This window comes from Meriones unguiculatus, chromosome 11 (assembly GCF_030254825.1).
Source record: "Meriones unguiculatus strain TT.TT164.6M chromosome 11, Bangor_MerUng_6.1, whole genome shotgun sequence".
Classification (NCBI taxonomy): domain Eukaryota; kingdom Metazoa; phylum Chordata; class Mammalia; order Rodentia; family Muridae; genus Meriones; species Meriones unguiculatus.
The window spans coordinates 88,875,226-88,897,129 of NC_083359.1; the positions used below are offsets into that span (position 1 = coordinate 88,875,226).

The 21,904-nt window shown below is 45.7% G+C and overlaps 1 protein-coding gene across 6 annotated transcripts in view; it reads right to left on the reverse strand.

Moving 5' to 3' along the window:
* Pbx1 (PBX homeobox 1) overlaps nt 1–21,904 on the reverse strand; it is a 311,127-nt gene that overhangs the window by 83,062 nt on the left and 206,161 nt on the right. For all 6 annotated transcript variants that reach the window (XM_060364629.1, XM_060364632.1, XM_060364628.1 and 3 more), the window contains 2 exons: nt 10,211–10,455; nt 3,561–3,751 (listed from right to left, as the gene is read on the reverse strand). In XM_060364629.1, coding sequence (XP_060220612.1) covers nt 3,561–3,751; nt 10,211–10,455 — 436 coding nt within the window. The remainder of the gene's footprint in view (nt 1–3,560; nt 3,752–10,210; nt 10,456–21,904) is intronic.

Consider the following 21,904-nt stretch of genomic DNA (forward strand, 5'->3'; position numbering starts at 1 on the left):
CTTTGCTTTGGTCCTGTTCTTTGGAACTTCAGGGCACAGTCCAGGAGTACATCTCTAAGCATCTGTATTATTATTACAAACTCTGACAAAGCACTACAGGAAAATCCTTTAAATTTTTGCTTTGAAACCACCAGATGCTTTAAAATTTACACACTCTGAAATGCTGAATGCACTAACCAAGATGGACAGTATGAGATGACAAACGAATGAATGAAATTTTAAGTTCAATGTTCCCGGCATCCTTACATCCATGTAAGGTAAAGAGCAAAGCTCTCAGTCACCCAAGTTGGGGATATCTGGGCCAAGAGCTCAGCTGAGGAATACAGTGAATAGGATTCTTAGGTACCTGACTCTGCATGTATGTATGATAGTTTCTCTTTCAGGTGACTGGAATGGTGACCACAACAGGGCCTCACCTTGTGACTAGGTTAAAGCAATAGTTTGTCTTGTAGGCCACCAGGAAGAAAGCAAGCAGTCTGATTGTGTAATGCTTCTAGAGAGGTGTGCCCTTCACAAACCAAAGCTCCCTAGTTCCCACAGGGAACAAGAACATTTATTACACCTGATGTTCAAATGTAGTCACGGCCTCTGTAGATACCTTGGCTGAAGCTTTTGCTGAGGAGCCAGCCAAGCTGTTCCAAACTGCAGCCAACAGGAACTGCAAGGTAATAAACTCGATGGTTTTAAGCTGCTAAGTTTGTGGTAATCTGCTGCACAGCAATTGTAAGCTAATACAAGGCATTGCTATCACAAAGGAGTGTAGCAGTCATTTCTACACACCGATTAGATCACAAAGACTAATCCCATTACTAAATCAAGTCCTCTTTGTATTTCATTTGTCTTCCATGAAATCTTTTCTGATGAGGCCTTGCCCATCAGATGCAGGGTCCGGGGCTGGGGAGGGGGTGTACAGGACGGGTTGTGAATATCCACAGTGAGTGATGAATATCTCTCTCACTAGGGTTGGCTTAGCTCTCTCCCCCAAGGAGGAGACATCACCAATCAAGAAGTTTGAGCAAGCAGACACCTGTGAGCTGGGCTCTGCTTTCACCCTGGGCTGGCCTTTGGGGTGAAGTCTGGCTCTCAAGTAGACCTTACAAAGAAATGAGGCCACCAGTGGCAAGAGGCTGGCTGCTTCCGTGCGTTTGGGATGTTGATCGGAAGGTTTCTTAGCCAAGCAGTAAAGAGACCCTGCTTTAGAGCAGGTGCCCTACAGTTCCAAATGGAACAGTCCGGGCAGAAGCCAGTGGAAGGAACAGAACTGTGAACAGACGCATCTAGTCTGGTGTCTTTTTAGAGGTTGATCATCAACTGGGTGAGAAACCCATAAAGACATTGGCTCTGCTGATTTCTCCAGTTTCTTGAGAAAACAAAAAAATAAAAAAAAAAAACAAAACAGTGAAACAAAAACAAACCAACAAAAAGCAATGGACCGAACAATAACAACTTACAACCACAAAAATTAAATATAAAAAAAACCCCACAAAAACTAAACCAAAACAACAACAACAACAAAATACCAAACACAGCAGCCTGGGCCCCTTCCTTCCCCCCACCTCTTTCTTTCTCTCTCCCCACCCAGGATCTGCCAATGTAAATAGCAACTCCAGCATTTTAACTAAGGGAGTTACCATGGGGACGCAGCAGGCACCACATGCAGCAGGGTGGCGGCTGCAGCACAGAGGGAGGATGGAGACAGAGGCCACCAGTCGATCACACTGTGCAGAATGGATGCCTTCAAGAAACCAGGCTGGCAGCGGGCCACTGGGCAGGAGGGACAGAGGGTCCTACTGGAGGGTTTGATTTTGCCAACTCCTATATCCCTACACCCAGATGGGAAGCCAGTCTTACTTTTATTTAAGACTTTATTTTTATTTATGGTTATATGTGTATTCTGGGGGGTGTTTGGATATGGCTACAGTGTGCCTGAGACCAGAGGAAAGCTTGGGTTCCCCTGCACCTCAAGTTACAGGCAGTTGCAAGCTGCCCCGTATATTCTTATTGGGAACTGAACTCGGGTCTCCTGCTCAGACTGTTTGCAATCTTAATTGCTAAGCCGTCTCTTCTGCATTGTCCTCCCCCCCGCCCCCTTTAACTTCTCTTGATTACGGGATTCTAGTGGCCTAGAGGTGTATCTTGCTGGCTGACACTCTCATTTTGAATTTCACGCAATCCAAAAACACAGTGAAGTAAGGGAGGTGGGAAAAGATTCAAGGGAGCTTTAAATAAGGTCCACCGACCACAAAAGACTACCCCCGAGAAGAGACAGAGAAAATGCAGGTAGGGTAACTGAATAATGCATGATACCAGAGAGGAAAGCAACCCTGGAATAGCCATGAATCTTCCAGTTTGATTCCAAAGGAACAAAACTCTGCACACCATGAAACGGTGTCCTGTCCATGACACACTAACATTGAAGAATTAAAGCCCTGATGTTGGGGATATTTTCAGAAGTTGTACAGGCACAAAAGATGACCAAATCAAGATGAACTGTGGATTGCGAGGCACACCTATCCTACGGGACATGCTTGTCGATCAACTGTCAAAATCTACTTGTAGAGCAAAGGGAAACTCTTGAATGTTAACTATCTCAGAGGCTGGAGAAGAGAAGTCAAGGGTTCACAGTAATCCACTGGTCTACAGAGTAGAAGAATCAAGAACTGGTTCTTGTATATTTTGCTCCCAGTTCTCACGCTTATTTCTTATTTTTGTTTTTTGTTGTTTGTTTGTTAGAGACGGAGTTTCTCTGTGTAGCCTTGGCTGTCCTGGACTCACTTTGTAGACCAAGCTGGCCTCGAACTCACAGTGATCTGACAGCCTCTGCCTCCCTGAGTGCTGGGATCACAGGCGCCCAACTCCTCATGCTTTTTTAAAGGGCCGTTCTAGCCCCATTTGTTTTTTTCAAACAAATATTTTGAATTCATAAGTAAGGTCATGAGCACCACTGAAGCCAGACAGAAAACATCAAACCAATCAATCGGGTCCCTATCAAGGCACCTTCTTGACTCTTTATGCTCAGGGACACATGTGTTGCTCAACTTTGGGCTTCTTAAGAGGCCCACAGTATAATACACGGTAATCTAAAAATTGATTATTGAATTCATTGGAGTACAATCTCTATCTGTACAGTACAGGAAAGATGCCGGCTTTCAAGAAGTGAGAACCAGCCCTCTTTGGAGGAAGTGTCACTGTGATGTGTTAGTAAAATGACAATAAGCACATGGCTCTGATAGGTCCTGTAAGACAAGGAAACAGTGTTGCATAATGATAACAACAACAAAAAACATTCCTGGTCTCCTGCTGTCACCTGTGCTGCTCACCCAGAGGAATAGCAGTAGCAAAGTGGGTTTTTCCAGCACTGTGTGGAAACCAGTGGGCCATCCTGCCTCTCAGCCTGTGTTTCTGGGTCCTTAGAACTTTGCTCAAAGCTAGCGCAGCGCGCAGCGTTCAGGGTAGTAGAATCGAAACTCTGGGGAGTGCCAGCCCACGAACTTCAACCCTGCCGGATCGGCATTTTTCTCTAAAGGACCGGACAACCTTCCCAGGCAAGCCTCACTCACCTCGCATCGAGAAACCGGGAGCGCAGGATCATGACGGCCTCGCACGTGCTCTGCTTGAGCTGCATCTGGATGGAGCTGAACTTGCGGTGGATGATGCTAACCATCCGCTCGATCTCCTTCGGGGAGATGGGCCTGGTCCGGCTCTGCTCTCGAAGGAGGTTCATCACGTGGGTGGTGAATTCATTGCAGGCCTGCAGCGGAGACACGGTGAGCAGGGGGGTGAGCTGAAGTTCATGGCTTAGCAAGCAGAGTCCACAATATGGGGCCGGGATGCTTTTCTAGAGACTTGGACAAGTGGAGAAAACTAGGAGGCGAGAGCTAGAATAAATGATTGTCTAGAAATTCCTTTTCTCCCTAGGGGCTCTAGTTCTACGTTTTTTGGCTTCAACTTCTTAAGGGAAAAATTAAATTCGGAATCACTTTAACATCATTTTTTTTTTTTTTTGGTTCTGTGAATTTACGACAGTGAAAGGGGAGATAGTTAACATCCCCTTGCCTTTTGCCCCTACATTAAGAGCAGAGAGACGTGGGGTCAGATTCATCATGAGCTTTCTCTGCCTTGCTCATTATCCCTGATAGGGTACGGCTTCCAGATATTCCATTTTGGGAAACAAAAACAGCCAAAAGGGTTTAAGTAGAATGACAAAATAAAAATCTCTGATAACTCTTCCCGGAGATTTCTTATTTGTTGGCTTTGAGTTTTATCTAAAGAAACCCTCTGATGCCTGGTCGATAACCCAGTGGAATCTGTCCCCAGGAACCTAAAAAGAGGATCCAATGTGATTTAGAGGATCCAGAAACTTCCCTTGCAGGAGCATACTATCATCCAACCATGGAAATCAAAGAGGAAAATAATTTCTCCACTTCTTTCTTTTCCAGTTGGGAAAACTGTGGTCCAAAGGGATGAAGGGATTTCCCCAATGGCACACAGGAGGCATGAAAGGGCTAAAACGAGACCCAAACACTTCCAATTATTATGGGCCTGGAAATTCAGAGCCTGAACTCACTCTTTGGGAAACCACTACCCTCTCTTTTAGTTATTAATACTTAACATCCATAGTCTAGTTTCATTAACTGAACACTCAATAAAATATCTATTCGCCGATTAACTCACAGCAATGCTGTAAAACTGTATTAGATTTGTAATGAAAAGAGCAAGGTGAAGCTTTGAGAACTTCAAACTCAGGACTCAGAGGACTCCAAGTTTAATATGAAGAGCAGAAACATGCGTATTATTGACAACACTGCATTACCGTGTTTTTTTTTATATCATAAAACTCTTCACTTGAGTCAATAATGCAATAGCAAAAACAGGAGCCCACACTCATGGACTCTTTATTGAAGAATCCTTTGAGTTTGGATGACCAAAAGAACATGGGCAGAGGCATCCACAGGGCAGCCTCTGAACTCCACAGTGGGAGGCCTGCTTTGAACCCTGCCCCTGTGAGCATTTATGCAAATTCGTTCATCACCAAAGGGTACATTTTATTCATCTTAGAGATTTAATTATTAGTCAATCCTCTAACACATTAAAAGGTACCCATGTTCTTGTGCACAAAGACCTATATGGAGAGGAGATCACTTTTATGGACCAGGAAGTGCGCTGAGGGACAGGTTGCCTGGGTTCCGGCCTGCAGGACTTCAGTTCTTTAATGCATCTGTGTCTCTTTTCCCCTGTAAGCTGGGGGTGATGACCCCTAACCTAATGAGGCGCAAGAGAGATCTACAGAGTTACTATATATGTACGCATAGATGGACCAACAAACTTGTGACCTCATTACGGGTTCATAAATTAGGGGCGGGAGAGATGGCTCAGAAGCTAAGGACACTTGCTGCTTGCAGGCTTCTGGCAGAGGACCTGGGTTTGGTTCTCAGCACCCACGTAGCAGCTCATAACCATCTGTAGCTCCACTTCAAGGGAATTTGATACACTTTTCTGGCCTCCTTGGTCACTGCATATATGTGGTGCATGTAGAGACACTCAGGCAAAACATTTCTCTACATAAAATAAAGTAAACAAATATAGAGGTAACTTAGAACTCTACCATATTACCCTGACAGTGTACACTTCTGAAGGCTTCATTTCCGTCCTGGTAAAATAAACGTGACAATTCATTTCCCCCTTTCTGCTCTGCAGGAAGATGCTGAAGAAAAAGCCACTAATGGGTCTACACAGCATTCTCCACTCAGAAAAGTATTATCAAGACATGGGTCTGTTCCAATCCTATTCCCAAGCCAAACCTAGGCTGACAGGACTGTTCCACACAGACAGCAAAGTGAAAACCGGCCAGTGAGCTGACAGGAATTCTGAGGTCCCCGTGACATAGAGCAGAGGGTGAGGCTCAGAGTAAGCCCACAGCCATCTGAGAAAACAGAGCATCTGCTGGGCTGCAGTATCCCTAAGTCTAGGGGACTGTCAGGGAGCAGGAGCTGAAGGCTAGGAGGTACCGTCAAATTTACCAGCTCTCAGCTGGGAAGCCGCAGGGCTTGGTTAATAATAATGTGTTTCATTACAGTGAATCAAAAATACTCACAATATCTCGTGTTTAGTCAGGGCATTTTATTCCAGGGCCTTTTATGCTCAGGAATGAGCTGACAGTGGAGTCCTTCCACCCACTGCTGAGGTGGAGCAAAGCAGCTGCTGAGCAGCTGGGTGAACACACAGCTGAGGCTCAAGGTTTCCAAGCCTGTCTTGGATGGACAGGACAAAATGGACCAGATTCTTCTAGGAACTGAACTGCCTATAACAACCCCTCAGCTGGCCACCAGAACAATGTTGGAAGCTGGGCTGCTTCTGTTAGCTCAGGTGCTCACAATGTGGCAGTAAGGTATTATTTGAGGTTAACACATAATAGAATCCTCTCTCTGCTGTGGACTGTTAAGAGAACCATGATGAAGAGCTCAAGTTACCTTGTGGGACAGGGAGATTTCTAGAAAGAAGTGACCCAAGTAGGCTGCCTAAGGGTAGCTGGAGACACAGCACACTAAAAAGAAGCCCAGGTAGGGAACTTTGCAAGGTTCTGGATTTTGCCTGACATCCTGCATGACACCCATCTCCTTCCGACTAATGTGGCATCCTTCACAAAGGCAGAAGAGATCAATTATATGGACCAGGAAGTGGGCTGAGGGACAGGTTGCCTGGGTTCCGGCCTGCAGGACTTCAGTTCTTTAGTGCATCTGTGTCTCTTTTCCCTTGTAAGCTGGGGGGTGATAACCCCTAACTTAATGAGGTGCAACAGAGATCTACAGAGTTACTATATATGTACATAAAAGAAGGAAGGAAGGAAGGAAAGAAAACAGGAAGAAGAAAAAGAGAGTGAATCTGAGCCCATAAAAAATGACAAGCACACCCAGCACAAGAAAGATCAAAAGATACAAGGCCAAAGATGAGGAAAAGAGGCAGTGGCCAACTCTGAGGAAATCCAGGGAAAGCAAATGCAATCCTGGCATGCTAATTGGGTCAGCTACAAATACTACTTGCACAGTAATAATGTAAATAATGAATAATGATTTATCTGAATAGAGAGAGATGGGCACACTAGGACATGGAGGAAAAACTAATGAGTGTGCTTACAAGAGAGAGTAAGGGTTTCAAACCTTATCTCCACAAGCTCCCTTAGCTGTGAACTGAGTTATTCCACCCCAGATGGAGACTTGGCTATGTGAGCACTCTAGTGGCATTGTTACAGAAGTGGAAGAGTTCCTTGAAGCAACAAGAAGGTCATCTATCTATCTATCTGTCTGTCTGTCTGTCTGTCTGTCTGTCTATCTATCTGATCATTTTTTTATGAACAGCCCTCGGAATAAGATTTGGTTTTCTGACACCATGGCTTTTTATCTATTGAGTGTCTCAGCTCTTAACTACTCTTAGCCACCAACATGATCTGCTACTGAAGCATTTTAGTGATCTCATTTAATAGGGATGGAAGCTGCTAGAAGCTTATTTATTAACCTTGGAATAAAATAGTACCTTGTTTAGGTGGATCTATTTGGAGAGCTGGGGGGTGAGGGAAGAGGTTGTAGTTAACGATTGTGTGGTTATCTGTTATCAATATAGAAAGAACTAAACAAAGACAGCAGACTCGACAGTAACAGCTATGAGCGTGGAGGGTGACATTTCACCTGACTGAGGTTCCCTACTTATAACAAAGCCCTCATGAGGAACTGCTGCAGAAAAGTGAAGAAGATGGATCTCTCAAACACACCAGCTAAAAGGTTAACAGTGCCATGGCTGCGCAAGCTGCTATTTATTATAATTAACAAACTGATTTTAATAAATTATTAAGCATCCAGAATGTGTTAAGCAGAACTCACTTCTTACCCAGAAACTGCCCACATAAATAAGGAGACCTGATGCTTTACTTCCTAAATCTAATAAATACACAAGTCGACCACTGCTATATTTGCATAATTTGTTCTGTCCTCATGGGGGTTTTTCCCCCCCTAAGTTCTTTGCTTCCAACATCTTTATGATTTAGATTAGGTGTGAATCCATGAGAAATTTCTAGAGAGACCATTTTTATCACTAGCCTGGTGCCAGCAGTCCAGCTCAGGGAGGTAACGGACACTCTTGTTATTTAACGCTGACCAGTGTTCACACTTTGTTTTTACTAAATGAAGCCAGGTCTTGTTTTAGTAAGAGCCCTTGGCCTAAGTTTTAAGACGGGACTCTAGAGAAACCTTTATTCCTCATCAGACGTGTGACCTCAGACACATGTTTAGCCTGTTTCACCTCACCTTCCTCACCTGCATCAAGCAGTCCTAGGCATCCAATGACAAAATGGCCTGGAAGAACAACTGCAATTCCACTGGCCCTGGTGTTTTGCAATAGTGAGTATGTTACTGAAATGGACTATTTATTGCTGCCCGAGTTGGTTGCATTTTAGAGGGAGATGAGAGAGGGAAAAGGGGGTTTCAATGGAGAAATCAGTTCTGTGCTGTTGACACCCCAAGCTAACAATGAAGCAATCCTTCAACACCTCCAAGCCTAAAAGCCAACTGCAGTTGTGTGGTCGGAGGAAGCTGTATTTATTCTAAGTTCCTTTCATGCATCGATTTCATGGCATCGAGTTAACATAGACATCAGGTCTAGGCGGGTTGCTAGGCAGGGGCCGTGCTTCCTGGAAGAAGGTGAAGTAAGAATGGCATAGAGGAGATAAACCAAGAGGCCATCCAAGAATCTTTGTAAGAAAAGTCTGCACTTGCATCTTCTAAAGTTACCCCGCTAGGTTAGTGCAAAGCCCAGAGTCAGGAGGATCCAGGTGGGGAGAAAAAGCACCTTCAGTAGACAGGCCAGCTTATCCCAGACTCCTGGGACCTGAGGCAAGGCTTCGCGAGCCAACAGTGTGTCAAGAACATTTGTTCTTCCTAAGAAGGTACAGGGCAATGACTCACAGTTCTTAACATGCTGACTTTTATTTTCCCTTCCATCAGCCCACTGCACTTTGGATGAATTTCACAGGGCTTAAACTTAAGGAGGCATAGTATTTCCGTCTGCTTAAGAGAGTGGACGTCCTGAGTATACATCCCAAAGGCGGACAGGAGCGCAATAATGAAACTTTCTCTACTTTAAATTTTAAAATGTCCACTTCTATTTTAAAATTTAGATTTTCTATTACTTTTGCATTTGCCGTTACCTAGGCAGTCCTAAGTAGACTGCTTTTCTTTTTGCACTCATAAAAACAGTAAAAGAAAATCTAATTCAAGGAAAAGACATTTGTATAGAACCTGAGTTCAGCATCGAACCCAATGGTGAAAACAAATGTGTTTGTTGGCTAAATAAGTGGATGAAAGCTGGGTGGTAAAGGGCTCCTGCTAGAGCACTATTGTTCACAGTGGCTGGAGAGCCAGCACTGATACAGAAGTCCGAGTGAGTGTACAGGGAAGAAGCAGGGCTTTCCCTAACAGCAGAGAGATTTGTCATCAGTAGGGTACCGCATCTCTGTATACTGCTTTGTGGATTAAAGCCATCCTAATTTTTTTTTTTCTTAGAGGGCTTCTATGATCACTCATGAAGCTACAATTTTCTCTCAAACACCTGCTCCTTGGGGTACAGTGCGCACTGTCAGAAGAATGCTAGGACTCCATTTGAGGTTCTCTAGAACATTTCCTAAGGTGATCTGCCCTCTCTGTAGATAATTGTGCATTGCATCACATATCACCCACAAAGAAGAGGGCAGGTTTGACTCAGCTGCCTCCAGGTTCAAGTACGTCTTCCCATGGGATTCTCTAAACTTTCAGAACAGTAATGTCCCTTAAAGAAACAACAAGCTGTGGCCAAAGGAAGGCAGCAGCCCCCTGTAATCAGGTGGTGACTCTGACAAAGCTTCGCATGCTTTGGGAGACCCTGTAAACACATCCCACATCCCACATATGTTCCAAAGTTCCTGGCACAGGATATTCCTTACATTGACCGTTCATAGTTCTTCAGGTTGTCGTTTACAATGTCATGGATTTTAGTGTCTTACCCCATGAAAGGCCAAGGCTTTTAATAGTTGAGACCAGGGTTTTGAGGGTACTCAAGACTCTACGACAGTAAGACCTGACCTCTGGGTGAGGCCTGACCAAGGCATGCTTGTGAGGCCAAGGTTTCTTCTGCCCTTTCCTTGTCCGTGGCCACCACAAAGCCCAGTCCACACTGGGATGGTTACCTGCTCGTACTTCTCCAGCTCTGTGTGGTAGATTTGTCTGATCTGTGAGAGTTTGGCTCTGTAATCGGAATGCTCCACTGAGTTGTCTGAACCTGCGCCCCCAGAAGCTGCTGCTGCCGCCGCCGCTGCTGCTGAGCCTCCGCCCTTCTCTGGCCCCGCCACCCCCTCTGCTAGCAGCATGTTGTCCAGTCGCATCAGTTGGGGGTCTGTGGGCTCCTCTTCCTGGGCTCCCCGAATACTCAAAACTACAGAGAAAGATGAAGGGAAAAGAAAGTATTATTGGCAGCAAACTCAGGGGAAACATTTAACAAACACAAAATACGAGAACTCATCTGCGTCCCTCAGCTAAACCAACTTCCAGCACCTGCCATACGGCATGTGGAGAATGGAGGACGGGAAGGGCAAGAATTGAAAGGGTGCGAATGTGGGAGGAGACACTTGCTTTCCTCCAAAGAAACGCTACTTACATGGGGTACCTAGAACAGGAGAAGAGTAGGGTGGGGACCAGAGAGAGGGCCATGGAGAGTTAGTGTGTCATATGTTTCACTAGGAGAAAATGTAAGAAGGTCCCAGCATTCAGTGGAGGCAAGAGGATCCAGAGTTCAAGGTGTTTGTGTGTGTGTGCATGTGTGTGTGTGTGTGTGTGTGTGTGTGTGTGTAAAGGCCAGCCTAGGCTCTATGAGGCCTTGTCTCTACCCTCTCCCAAAGAGACAGATATAATGGTGATGGTCGCACATCCATGTGAATCTACATAATGCCACTAACCTGCACACTACAAATTAGTCAGCATCCCCATTCTACCCATTTTATGTTTTACCACAGTCAATGTTCGACTAAAAACATTAATTATTTTTTTTACTTTACTCTTCAAACTCCCAGATTTCAAGCAAAAAAAAAAACAAAAACCAAAAAACAAAAAATATTTCTTCATTTCTTACTTTAGATTCCTGTTTGTGGCTTTTGCTTGGTAACTTTCTTTACAATATTGGATTAACCTATATTTTCATTTACACAATAACTTGGGCAAGGTAAATCCAGCCCATGGAATTAAACCCGGAGACCTTTTCCCTAGACTAGAAAGAGTAGCATGCAGTCTATAAAAACAGAAAGATAAATCGAGCCCAGAATAGGGACACAGTGCTTTTAAAAATGGAGCTCCATTTGTATGGAAGGTAAGCCCTCTGTTGTGTACAAATTAAGGGTGTGGTCATTTGGAAGATGTTTCCATGGATTCAGCAAACCCAGGGTTCTGGTAAAATGGAGTTTAGAATAAAAATCTGGCTACTTTTTAGGGATGTGCCACGACTTTGGGGTGGAGGTGACTTGGACTGAAAGAGATCAAGTGATTGAGCAGAGCAGCTCACAAGACAGTTTTGTACCTCCTGCACACAGCCTGCCTTCGGATAAACCACTCAACTAAATCCAGTTGAACCATTAACCACTAAGCCTCTTTTGAGAGAGAACAAGAAGACCGTTTTCAATGTTGTTGGGGAAAAAAAATGAAGAGAAATCTGAGAGGAATAGAAAAGGAGGGAAGGACTTAGAAGATATTTAGAAGGCCTGGGCTTGGGCCTCAGGTAAGGATGGAGGAGACGGGATCTAAATCCCAGAGGATGGACAAGAACTATGAGAGTCAAGAGCTGTTTGGGGTTAGCAAGAGAACAGACTAGCAGCCTAGGCAGCCTCTTCATTCCCAGGGCTGTGATGGGAAAGGTAGGAATAAGCTCAACATAAAGGACACGAAGATGAAGACCATCCCCTCACAGGTAATGCCGGCATCACTGCTGGCCGTGCTCACATGTTCCTGGCTCCCTACAGGTACTGTCTTTGTCATTTCATTCTGAAGGAAATCCCAATTCCTATTCCAGAAGAAAACCTACTGCTTGGCTTTCTGTCAAACACAGGACAGCAGGAGGAAGGTCACAAGGTGGCAATGAAGGTTACAAGAAAGGAAAGAAGGAAGGAAGAGGAGATGTAGAGGAGAAAAGAAATCTATTTACATACATGCCATAACACTGGAGTATCCATTAGTTTTTCCCTTTCACACCAGAAGTGTTCTTCCATGTACAAATCATGTTAGTGGGGATAAGATAAAGTGAAATGATTGTATTGGTATACTCTGAAGGTTCAACTCAATGAAATCTATTTTTTTTTTTAGTCTCAAAGGTCTCTCTCTCTCTCTCTTAACTGCCCCTTTGAGTGACTACTGAAAACAGAGGCATGTTCTTCTGTGTGTTGAACATTTTACTCAGATCTACAAAATCCTCTGAAGAACTCAACACCACCAAAGGTTCCTCGAGGCAGTGCCTGGATGGGGACATTACTTCCTACATGCCAGGTTCTGAAGACTGAGGAGGATCTAATCTACCACATGGGGTCTCAAAGTCCAGCTGTCCCCTTATCCAAGGTAGGTATGACAGCATCACTTGTAGGACTTACGGGTGTGTTTTCTTGCCTGCTGAATTTTAATCACTTTATCAGAAAGATATTTATGAGACATTCACAAATTTAAAAAAAAGAAATTATCTCTGAGCTATTAAAAAACGAATGCATAAATTGTTCTGAGGCAATATTTGAATCCTCATTCATTCATTCATTCATTCATTCATTCAAAAGTCTTACTATATATATCCCTGCTGACCTCAAGCTCACAAGGACCCCGCATGGCCTTGTATGGCTGAAATTACAAATATGTCCCACCACACCCAGCTCTAAGTCCAGTTTTCTGACTGATACTCAATACATTTCTTTCAGTAGAGGCCAAAGCAAACTCTGGCTAAAAAAAAGTTTCCCACGATGCTAGCAACAGCAACCTTTGCCCAGATGGTACTACATCCCCAGGCATTTCCTGGTGGCTCTGCAGCCTATGCCCCTTGCACCGTGGCATATGATATCATCCTTTCTCATCAACAGCAGCACAGCTGAAAAGAACCTGTTACCCATCAACTTAGCACCTGCCATCCCAGGTTCTGCCCCAAAGCAACATCAGGGCCTCCCCTCTCCCAATACAACAGGTGCTTTAGATGGTCTCCTAAAGCCCCAACCCACCCTATAGCAAGACCAGCTGTGAGGAAGAAGACAGGCAGAGAGCCTGGTACTCACAGAGCATGGAATGGGTGAGTGAGCACGGCAAGGTACTCACTGTCGGCTCCCGTATTTCCTGAAGGTGTTCTCTCTTCCTAGCCCTCTGGCTTTCAGTCATGCTGCTTTGAAACAACCAAGTTCCTCCTTACAAACTCTCCTCAATCAAGAAAATATCTTGCTTGCCCTTGAGGTTTTTAACTATTTCATATAACAGAAGGAACTCCCGAAGGCTGTTGCAGGGGCATGCAGAAGAGAATAATAGGCCTACTGGCTACCCAGAATGGAAGTTTCGGGCTGAGAATGCAGTGCCATGCATTGATTCTTGTGTGGGAGTGAAGATTTACCTAGGTGGGAGCGGGGCACAGAAGGACAAATGTGCTTCATTTTTACATCGTAAATGCTTTAAACAATACCCTTTCGAAGGAAATCTGGTTTTGCTAAGACGCAACACAATTGTTTTATAGAAATTGTAAATAGGTTCCACCAGAAATCGGAAAATAAAAGAATGAAGAGATGCAGGGAAAAGAAAAAAGAAAGAAGGATTCGTACACACATAGCGCCGTTTAAATTATATCTAATCATGAAAATAGACAACGCTGGTATATGTGCAAGGATTAAATGCAAACTGGGGGCCACTTTTTTGCGCTATGCTGTACAGGAGGTTGCTGTTCTGATGGCCTTGGGCTGCATATGCATGTTTGGAGAAGGCAGGGAATCTTGCAAGTCCGTATTTCTTCCTGGAACAAGATTTCAAGGTATAACTCTAAAAACAGGTTATTTGGGATTCACTGACCCGGAAACTGTTCAGCTAGTTGGCGAAAAAAAAAAAAAAATCCCACCAGCATTAAATAAATAAATGAAACAGTTGATACGGCTAAGAGGAGCGAGCGATGCCTCGCATTTATGGCCTCAAGTCAGTACTCTGGTGAGTTGGAAACAAAATGATTATTTAAAGGCTCTTTTTTTTTTTTTTATCTCTCCAGCACCATGCAAAGTCTCAAATGAACCTTTCATTGGGACACCAGAGATGTTAACACTCCTCCTCCAAGATCCAATTTCAACCGGCCGAGCTGTTACCTAATCCAGCAGCCATCACATATGATCAGGTTCCCGTCTCCCTGATGGGTGCCCCACACCCTACCTCCCTTTCCCGCCCAACAGCTTTCTCTGAAGTGGGCTTTAACAGGTACCCATGCCTGTGCATGCTGGTAATACAGGGTTCTAACAGCCCCACCGTCAAGATATTTACCTCTGTTGGGTAATAATTCTTAAACAAGGAGTTTCCTACCTACAGATCACCCCCTCCCATTCCGATCAAGACACAGACCAGTCACGACAGGTAAGTGATTTATACAGAAGTTGCCACAACCTTTAGAAAACACCCGAAGTCACATTCACATGGCTGCCAACACTTGCCCTAGGGTTAATCCTGTGCTAAAACTCCAGAGATACCGAGACTGGAGACTGTCACAGCCTGGTCAGAGCCACTCTCACAACTGGCCTCCTGCTGTTCAACCTTTATTTTTCTCACACAAGGAGAAAAACAAACCAAACCCAAAGGCGTAGTCAAGAGGACTGGTGGGAGGGCTGTGGGAAGGATTGTTTTGTCCTTGGCTGAGCAACACTGGTCCAGAGCCTCTCCCAGCTGGGGCCCGCTAGAGGGCACTCTCTCCTCACCGAGGACTCATTCAGAGGAGGGTCGCAGCAGCCACCAACATCTCCTCAGAGCTGGGGAATTGGATCTGGTCGGCAGGCAGGGAAGAGGGAATGTTAAAAGAGGGCATTGTTTCAGGCCAGAGAGTGAAACTTGAAACTCTATGATAAAGAGATAAAGAGACAATTGGAGAAGATAGACACCAGACAGAAACACGGCTTAGGGAAGGCTTGAGGAGACCTCCTCAGGGTTTCAAGGCACAAGCTGAGTTTTACAGTCCCTGAGGACTACAGGCCACAGAGCCATCCCCCAGCCAGGCAGGACTTTTGTGAAGCCTGCAGAGGCAAGGGTAGGCTGCCCTTGGACTTTTAGAAACTTCACTCCTTGGGAGCCAAATACAACTCCCATTTGCCTTTGTGCACCCTGAATTGCATCACCCAATGATAACAAAACACAAGCCCAGCTAGCATGCCTCCAGATTATAAAATTAAAGTAACTTTGCTAAAACTGGCCGACCCCTGCCACCTTGCTAGCAAGACTGTGAGCTCCTGGAAGGCGGTGGTGACCTGATGACGCTGCATGATCTCATGGACCTCAAAACGTTTGTCAATTCGGGTCTTTTCGGAACTCTTGTACAGAGGAACAAAGCAGGATGTAGGACTATGGCGCCTAGGAATCTGTGTCAGGCAGCCAGTTCCCAGCAGACGCCCCACCCTCTGGTTCTAAGTTGTATGGACGGAACACTGTCTCTGCCATCTCTTCAATATCCGTTTCCAAAAACTCAGATCTGCCTTTCAAATCTGACCAGTCTAAACAAGTAGAACTGTGCTCACACCAAGCCTAAGCATAGACCTAACCTGTGTCTCCCCTTAGCCTGTGTTGTCCATGGCCAAGGTTCTCTGTGCGAGGGAGAGCCAGGCACAGGACCGGTACCTGTGAAGGATTCCTGTGAGGCCGGAGAGTAGGCCTGGCAGCCAAGAGACCCCAAGTGCAAAGTCACAACCAAAGGACCCTGGGTGGAAGGCCGAGTCCAATGAGCTGATTAGCCAACCGGATATTTAAAATGAGCTGGGCACTGTGACCCCAAGATGCGACAGACATGGGCTCTGGTTTCTAGAAGACTGTCATTTATATACCCATGGATATACTGTACCCTGACCGCCCCCCACCCCCACCCAACCTTGTCCTTCCAGCTTTTGTCACCTCCCACAGGCACAGTGGACATCCACAAACTGGTGGACACTTCTAGAGCTGGGAAATAACTATGCTATAAACTGATTTCTCTAAACCATGTCGGGATCCACATCTTCCATTACTTACTACCCTGAAGCTTGGGGTTGTGTTTATGGGTGCTCCTCCCTCTCAATTCTCAAGCTGCTTCTGTGTTTGATGGAAAAGCTGTCTTGGTAAGTTATTTTAAAGAGTGGTCTATCAAGTAAATGGAAATGATTAACCATTTGATTTCCCCAGTTTCACAACCCAGCATTGCAGGCAGCTGCCAGACAACAGTTGATGGATTGGCTCCAGAGAGTCCAGTACTGACTGAGCTCAGACCTTAGAGTACCGAGCGGGGAATCCTCCTGGCTGTTGGCCTAGAGCGGCCTCTTCAGCGAGGTCCCCACGTACCGAATCTGCAAACCTGGGAATCATTGACACAGGAAGTCAGTTGACTTTGTCAAAAACCTTCTAACGGGGCACCATCTGTGGGGCATTTGGTGTGAAGATAAGGCATGTTTCAACCCTCCCAACATCTTTCTTGGTTTGTTAAGCAGGTGTATAAATAGCGTGTGCCATCAGAAGAGGACTCATAGACTTCCCTCAACAACCAGATCCCGTGAGCCTCAAGTGTTTCCGTGTAAGTATATTTACGGAGTGTTTATTATGGTGTTGTGGCTGTGCTGATTTTCAAAGTAAGGGTGGTCTTGCCAGGAACTGGAAAACACACTCATTCCTTCACACTTGGCCAAGAGCCATAGCACGTGGAGGTTTGGGAGAAAAGATTTAAAGCAGGAGATGAAAACAAAAATACAGGACCCTCGTGGGACGGTTTTACTATTTTGAGTGTTTATGTTCAAGGCTTTTCTCCTGAGACATACCAAGTTGTTCTTGTCTTTTCTCTGGGCTAGCTTTTGGCCCTTCTGGTCACAGGACTCTGTACTTCTCAGGACGCATGGGCTTGGATCCCATTCATACATTCCCTGCTTGGCATACTGAGCCTCCCCGGGCCAGCTGGCAGAGAGGGAGCAAATGCACTGGGCAACAGGCGCCTGCGTTTCTGGATGGGTGCCGGCTGCCTGGGTGAGGGACATACAGATCTTTATCACTAAAGCCTGTGGCCCTGCTCAGGAAACCCCTTTGCATAAGAAAAGCTACAGAAGTTGGGGGGCCGGGGTATGACTTTATGCTGCCTCCGCCCTCAGATCCATGTACTCAAGAGATCTGAGGAATGGGGACTGGGCAAGGGAGAGGGTCAGGGTAGGGTGTGCAAGGCCTGGACTGCACATGGGAACTCGTGATGCAAGAAACCATTTTCTACTCGGTTATACATAAGGAGCACGAGAAACGTGGGGCCTGGCTGGAGGATGCAGTGTACTCCCTAGGGAGGAAGACTTGGCTTTATGATGGTATCTCCCACACGAAGTCACTACTGAAAGCGGAAGGGCTTTCTTAATGCTTTCTTGCCTTAAGCTGAAAAATGTTTTGCGGTTTGAAGCCTTGATAAAGGTGCCCAGAACGTTGCCTGGTTTTTGCCACAGCATGACAGCTTCCTCACCCCCAACACCAAGTCCCCGTGCCCAAGAAAATATAAGTGTGCATCCAGGGTCTCTCCACTCGGCCTTGTAACATGGCAGAAGGAAGATGCAGTGAGACAGAAGTGGGATATCTCCATGCTACAGCACCGTGTGACTTTGCCTCTCTCAGTTTCAGTCTCCTCGTCGCCAAACAGGTTGTGACACTGTTAATTTGCCACATTTCTTCTTATGGATTAAAAGGAGGTTGCTATTATTACTGTTATTATTGCTATTGTTATGTTGCTGTTTTTAAAGGCTGAGTCTCTCTACTCAGTCCTGGCTGTATCGGAACTCACTACATTCAGCAGGAGGGCTGTGAATTCAGCTCTGCCTCCCCAGTCCTGGGATTGACAGCATGCATCACCTCACCCGGCCCATGATTATTATTTACTAAAGCATAACCCAGTACTTGGTACAAGAAGAGTTCCTTTGAGGCTCACACCTGTTATTACATTTCTGAGGATGATGAGGATCGGAAGTTCAAGATCACCCTCAGCTACAAAGCAAGTCTGAGGCTCCCCTCCATTGCACGGGACGCTGCCTTTGGAGTGTGGGGTGGGTGCAGTGCATTTGCAAAGAACTGGGAATGATAGAGTTTGGTGTCTGGCTCCTGTATGTTACAAATCTTTAACAAAGAAAGAACCAGCATAAGCCAGTGAGTACCTGCATACATGGGCACATGTAAATACATACACATAGCACCCATGCGTGGTTCTGTACAAGTCCTGATTGGTGACGTCATCATGTCCCACAAATCAATCATTCCTCAGGGCGCAGAATATATTTCAATGCACAGTCTGCTTTTTCTCCCCCTCCCCCGCTGCTTAGGCCCCGGTGTTACTGTTTTTCTAAGCACTGTAAGGTTCCCACTGCTTTGAAAATCTTGTATTTTATTTACTGAGGGGGGGGGAGCAGGGGACAACCTTGGGTATTGTTCTTTGGGTGCTTTCCACCATCTTTTCCTTCGAGACGGTTTCTCTGTTGCCTTTAGTCGAAACTGAGTGGAGGAGATGCCACAAGTACCCATCCACCCATCGTTTTCTTCCCTCTAGGCCCAGGTTTTGTGTGTCTGCTCTTTACACAGACTCTCCAGACTATATTCTCCCCGAGCCAGAAAGCGTCTGTGTCCTCCCGGCCTGCCAGGGCTCACACTGGCTATCTCCACCTCTCTGAAGGGCTGGGAGACCCCTGGGAATCGCTCAACTCGGAAGTAACCTCACCCTCTGTCAGACAAGCTAGCCTGGAAGTCTCCTTTAGTGGCTGCTTTCAAAGTTCCATTAAAAATACATAAATTCCAGTCAGAAGAGAGCAAAGACTCTATTCATGTCCTGAGGTTTGGAAAAGCAGGCCTCAGTTTTAAAGCTGGGCAGGATTCAGTGCTCACAGCCATCCTCCTCTGCTAAGGCACGGAGAAACCCCACATTCAAAACACAACAAGTCGCTATTGCCCGGCCTGTGGCATGTGTGTTCTCACCTTGATGTCAACGCTTAGGGTAACAAATGTCTTTTCTGCCCCTCGCCAAGGAAACTTTCCTGACCACATTCACAAACTAAACAGTAGTAGAGAGAGTTGTTTTTTTTTTTTTTCTTCCTCTCTAACTTTCCAAACGTGTCATCAGCACTAAGTTGCTGGCTTGCTTGTTTTGGGGGACTCAGGGAGTGGGGGGATGTTACACCTTGAGCCCCATGTGCACTGAGCAAGGACTCTACAGGGCAACTATTACCCAGCCAGGAACTAAGTTTAAAATAAAAATTATTATGTGCTCAAGGGAATCTTTCCAAGTTTTTTTCCCCCCATTGAATAATTTGGGGTCAGCTTCCTTTACAGAAAAATGGCTGACCTGGAGGGGTACACAGACATGGAAGGGTATTTGAAAACCTCTTTGATAGTCTAGACCTCATACAGTCTGTGTTTCAATTGCCCTCATTGTGGAAGACACTGAGGGCAATGTGGAAGATGATGTATTTCATCACCCTACTGGGGAGGCCCCTTTCCAGCAAGATGGAAATGCAAACCTCTGAAGGTGACAGCCATGAGGAGGTGAGAAGATCAAGGACAGACAGGGGCTTGGTGCCAGCATAGGAAAATGGTTGGCATACCAGCACTGCCCCATCCCTCTTGTCCTTTGCTGGTATTCATCCTCTCCCTCTCTCTCTCTCTCTCCATCAGACCCATGACCTCACTGAACAAGAGGACGGAAGTTCACAGTGCAGGAGAGAAAAGAAGGGCAAATTTGGCTTGGCTTGAAGAAAGCAAGAAGAAAGGGCTTCTTGAGGCCAATGATAACCATTATCACTTCAACTGCCACCATGGGCAGCAGAGTATCATATGTGAATATATATGTCAACCACATTCATACGTAAGTGGACATGTGCCAGATGATAAAACCTGGGCAAGGGACCACCTTGAGGAGAATCAGACAGATGGCTGGCACAGAGGTGAGGGTAAGGGGTGATCTGCTTGTTTCTTTCAAATTATCCTTCTCCATGGAAAGACAACTTAATTTTTCTCCAGCGTGCACAGCTGCATGGAAGAAGGCAACTTTTTGGGTTTTTCTTGCAGCTCACTTGTCCCATGACAGTCTCAGCCAGTGCAAGGTGAAGGGAAGTAGGGAGTGCAACTCTGGAACCTCTTGAAAATGGAAAACATCCAGGCTTTCTGCTGCCTGGAATGTGAAATAACAGCAGGCTACAAAGCAGCCTCCTTGTGTCATGAGATGGACTGGGCATTGGAAACCAGATAGAAGTAAGATAGAAGTTCCCAGACTTGGAGATTAGCTTGAATGCTCTCACTTTGGGAGAATAAGAGAACAATAAAGCTGTATTTTGTTTCAGCCATATTTTAGAATTTTTTGGAGACTTGTTTACTTACTTTTGGCACCTTGACTAATTCAAGCTGATATAAATTGGTGAGGAAAGGATAGGAATCTAGGAGGCACAGTGATTTCAGGTTGGTTAGAGAGTTACAAGTAATTAGAGAAAAAAAAAAAAGCAGATTTAGAGGCAGCTCACAGCAAAAACCAACCAGTGACAGAATAGAGTGTCTCTTAGACAGACAGAAAGGGGCTGGGCCACTAGGGGGCCTCTCCTGGATACCCCAGAATCATGAGCTGAGGTCTAAGAAGCCAGAAGTCTGAGTGAGCTGACATGGGAAGGTGATGTCGCCTGGCCAGGGTACTGAGTGGCCTAGAAGAGTCATTGACCTTGACCAGGAATGCAGTCATGGGCTTTGGGGAGAGGAGGCTATGTACAAAAATCTGCCAAGAGTACCCTGCTCTCTCCAAGATGGAGACACTCAACTAACTATAAGGCTGGAAACAAGTATTAAGAGGTGAAGCAATGGGAGGCGAAGTTCTAACATATTATTTCAGACCAAGAGCCGGAAACCTACCTACAAATACACAGGTGATGCTTCTGAACACAACAGTAAAATAAAGTCCAGAGCCAAGGTCGCCTGCAAAACTGGTCAGGTACAGAAGACCGGCAGGGAGGTCCCAGGCCACTCGACTTACAGAAGGAATGGCTGCCATTCACTGCAGCCTCCACATAGCTGCTGAGATAAGCATGCTGTGGTCTGTGCACGTGTCCATTAACTTTCCATTTTTCCAAAACAACTTAACACCTGTGATCCCAAGACACTCATCTCAAAAATGCCTGCAGGGTCAGGCAAGGCCCCACGAGGAGACAGCAGGTACCGATCTTAACCCATCTCAAAAGCCACCCACTTTTACTGCTAACTTTTCTTGCTAAAGAGTCACGGTGCGGTGCCATCCTCCATACAAGGGAGACAGGACACGGTAGCAAAGAGGCAACAAGGGGCTTTGCCTGCTTCTCGGAACTTTCCAGCACTCTCCAGACGTACCCCCAGGCACTGAGGAACAAAGCTAGAAGGACCGAAAGCTGACTGGAGTCTCTTCACGGAAAGAAACACAAAAGCTGAGGAATCCTGGTTGTGATGGCCGGATATGATATGGACAGGACATTATGGATCCTGGGCTGTAGGTTGGAAAACATGCCTGTCACATCCCCTCGCTTAGTCTCTACATAAAAGAGACAAACATCTCATAGCAACCAAGAAAGCTGGCTTACCGCTGTTAGGGGAGAATGATGAGTCTGTCTCCACATGGTACCCATTCTCTGTCTTTCTTATCTCAGAACCTGTAC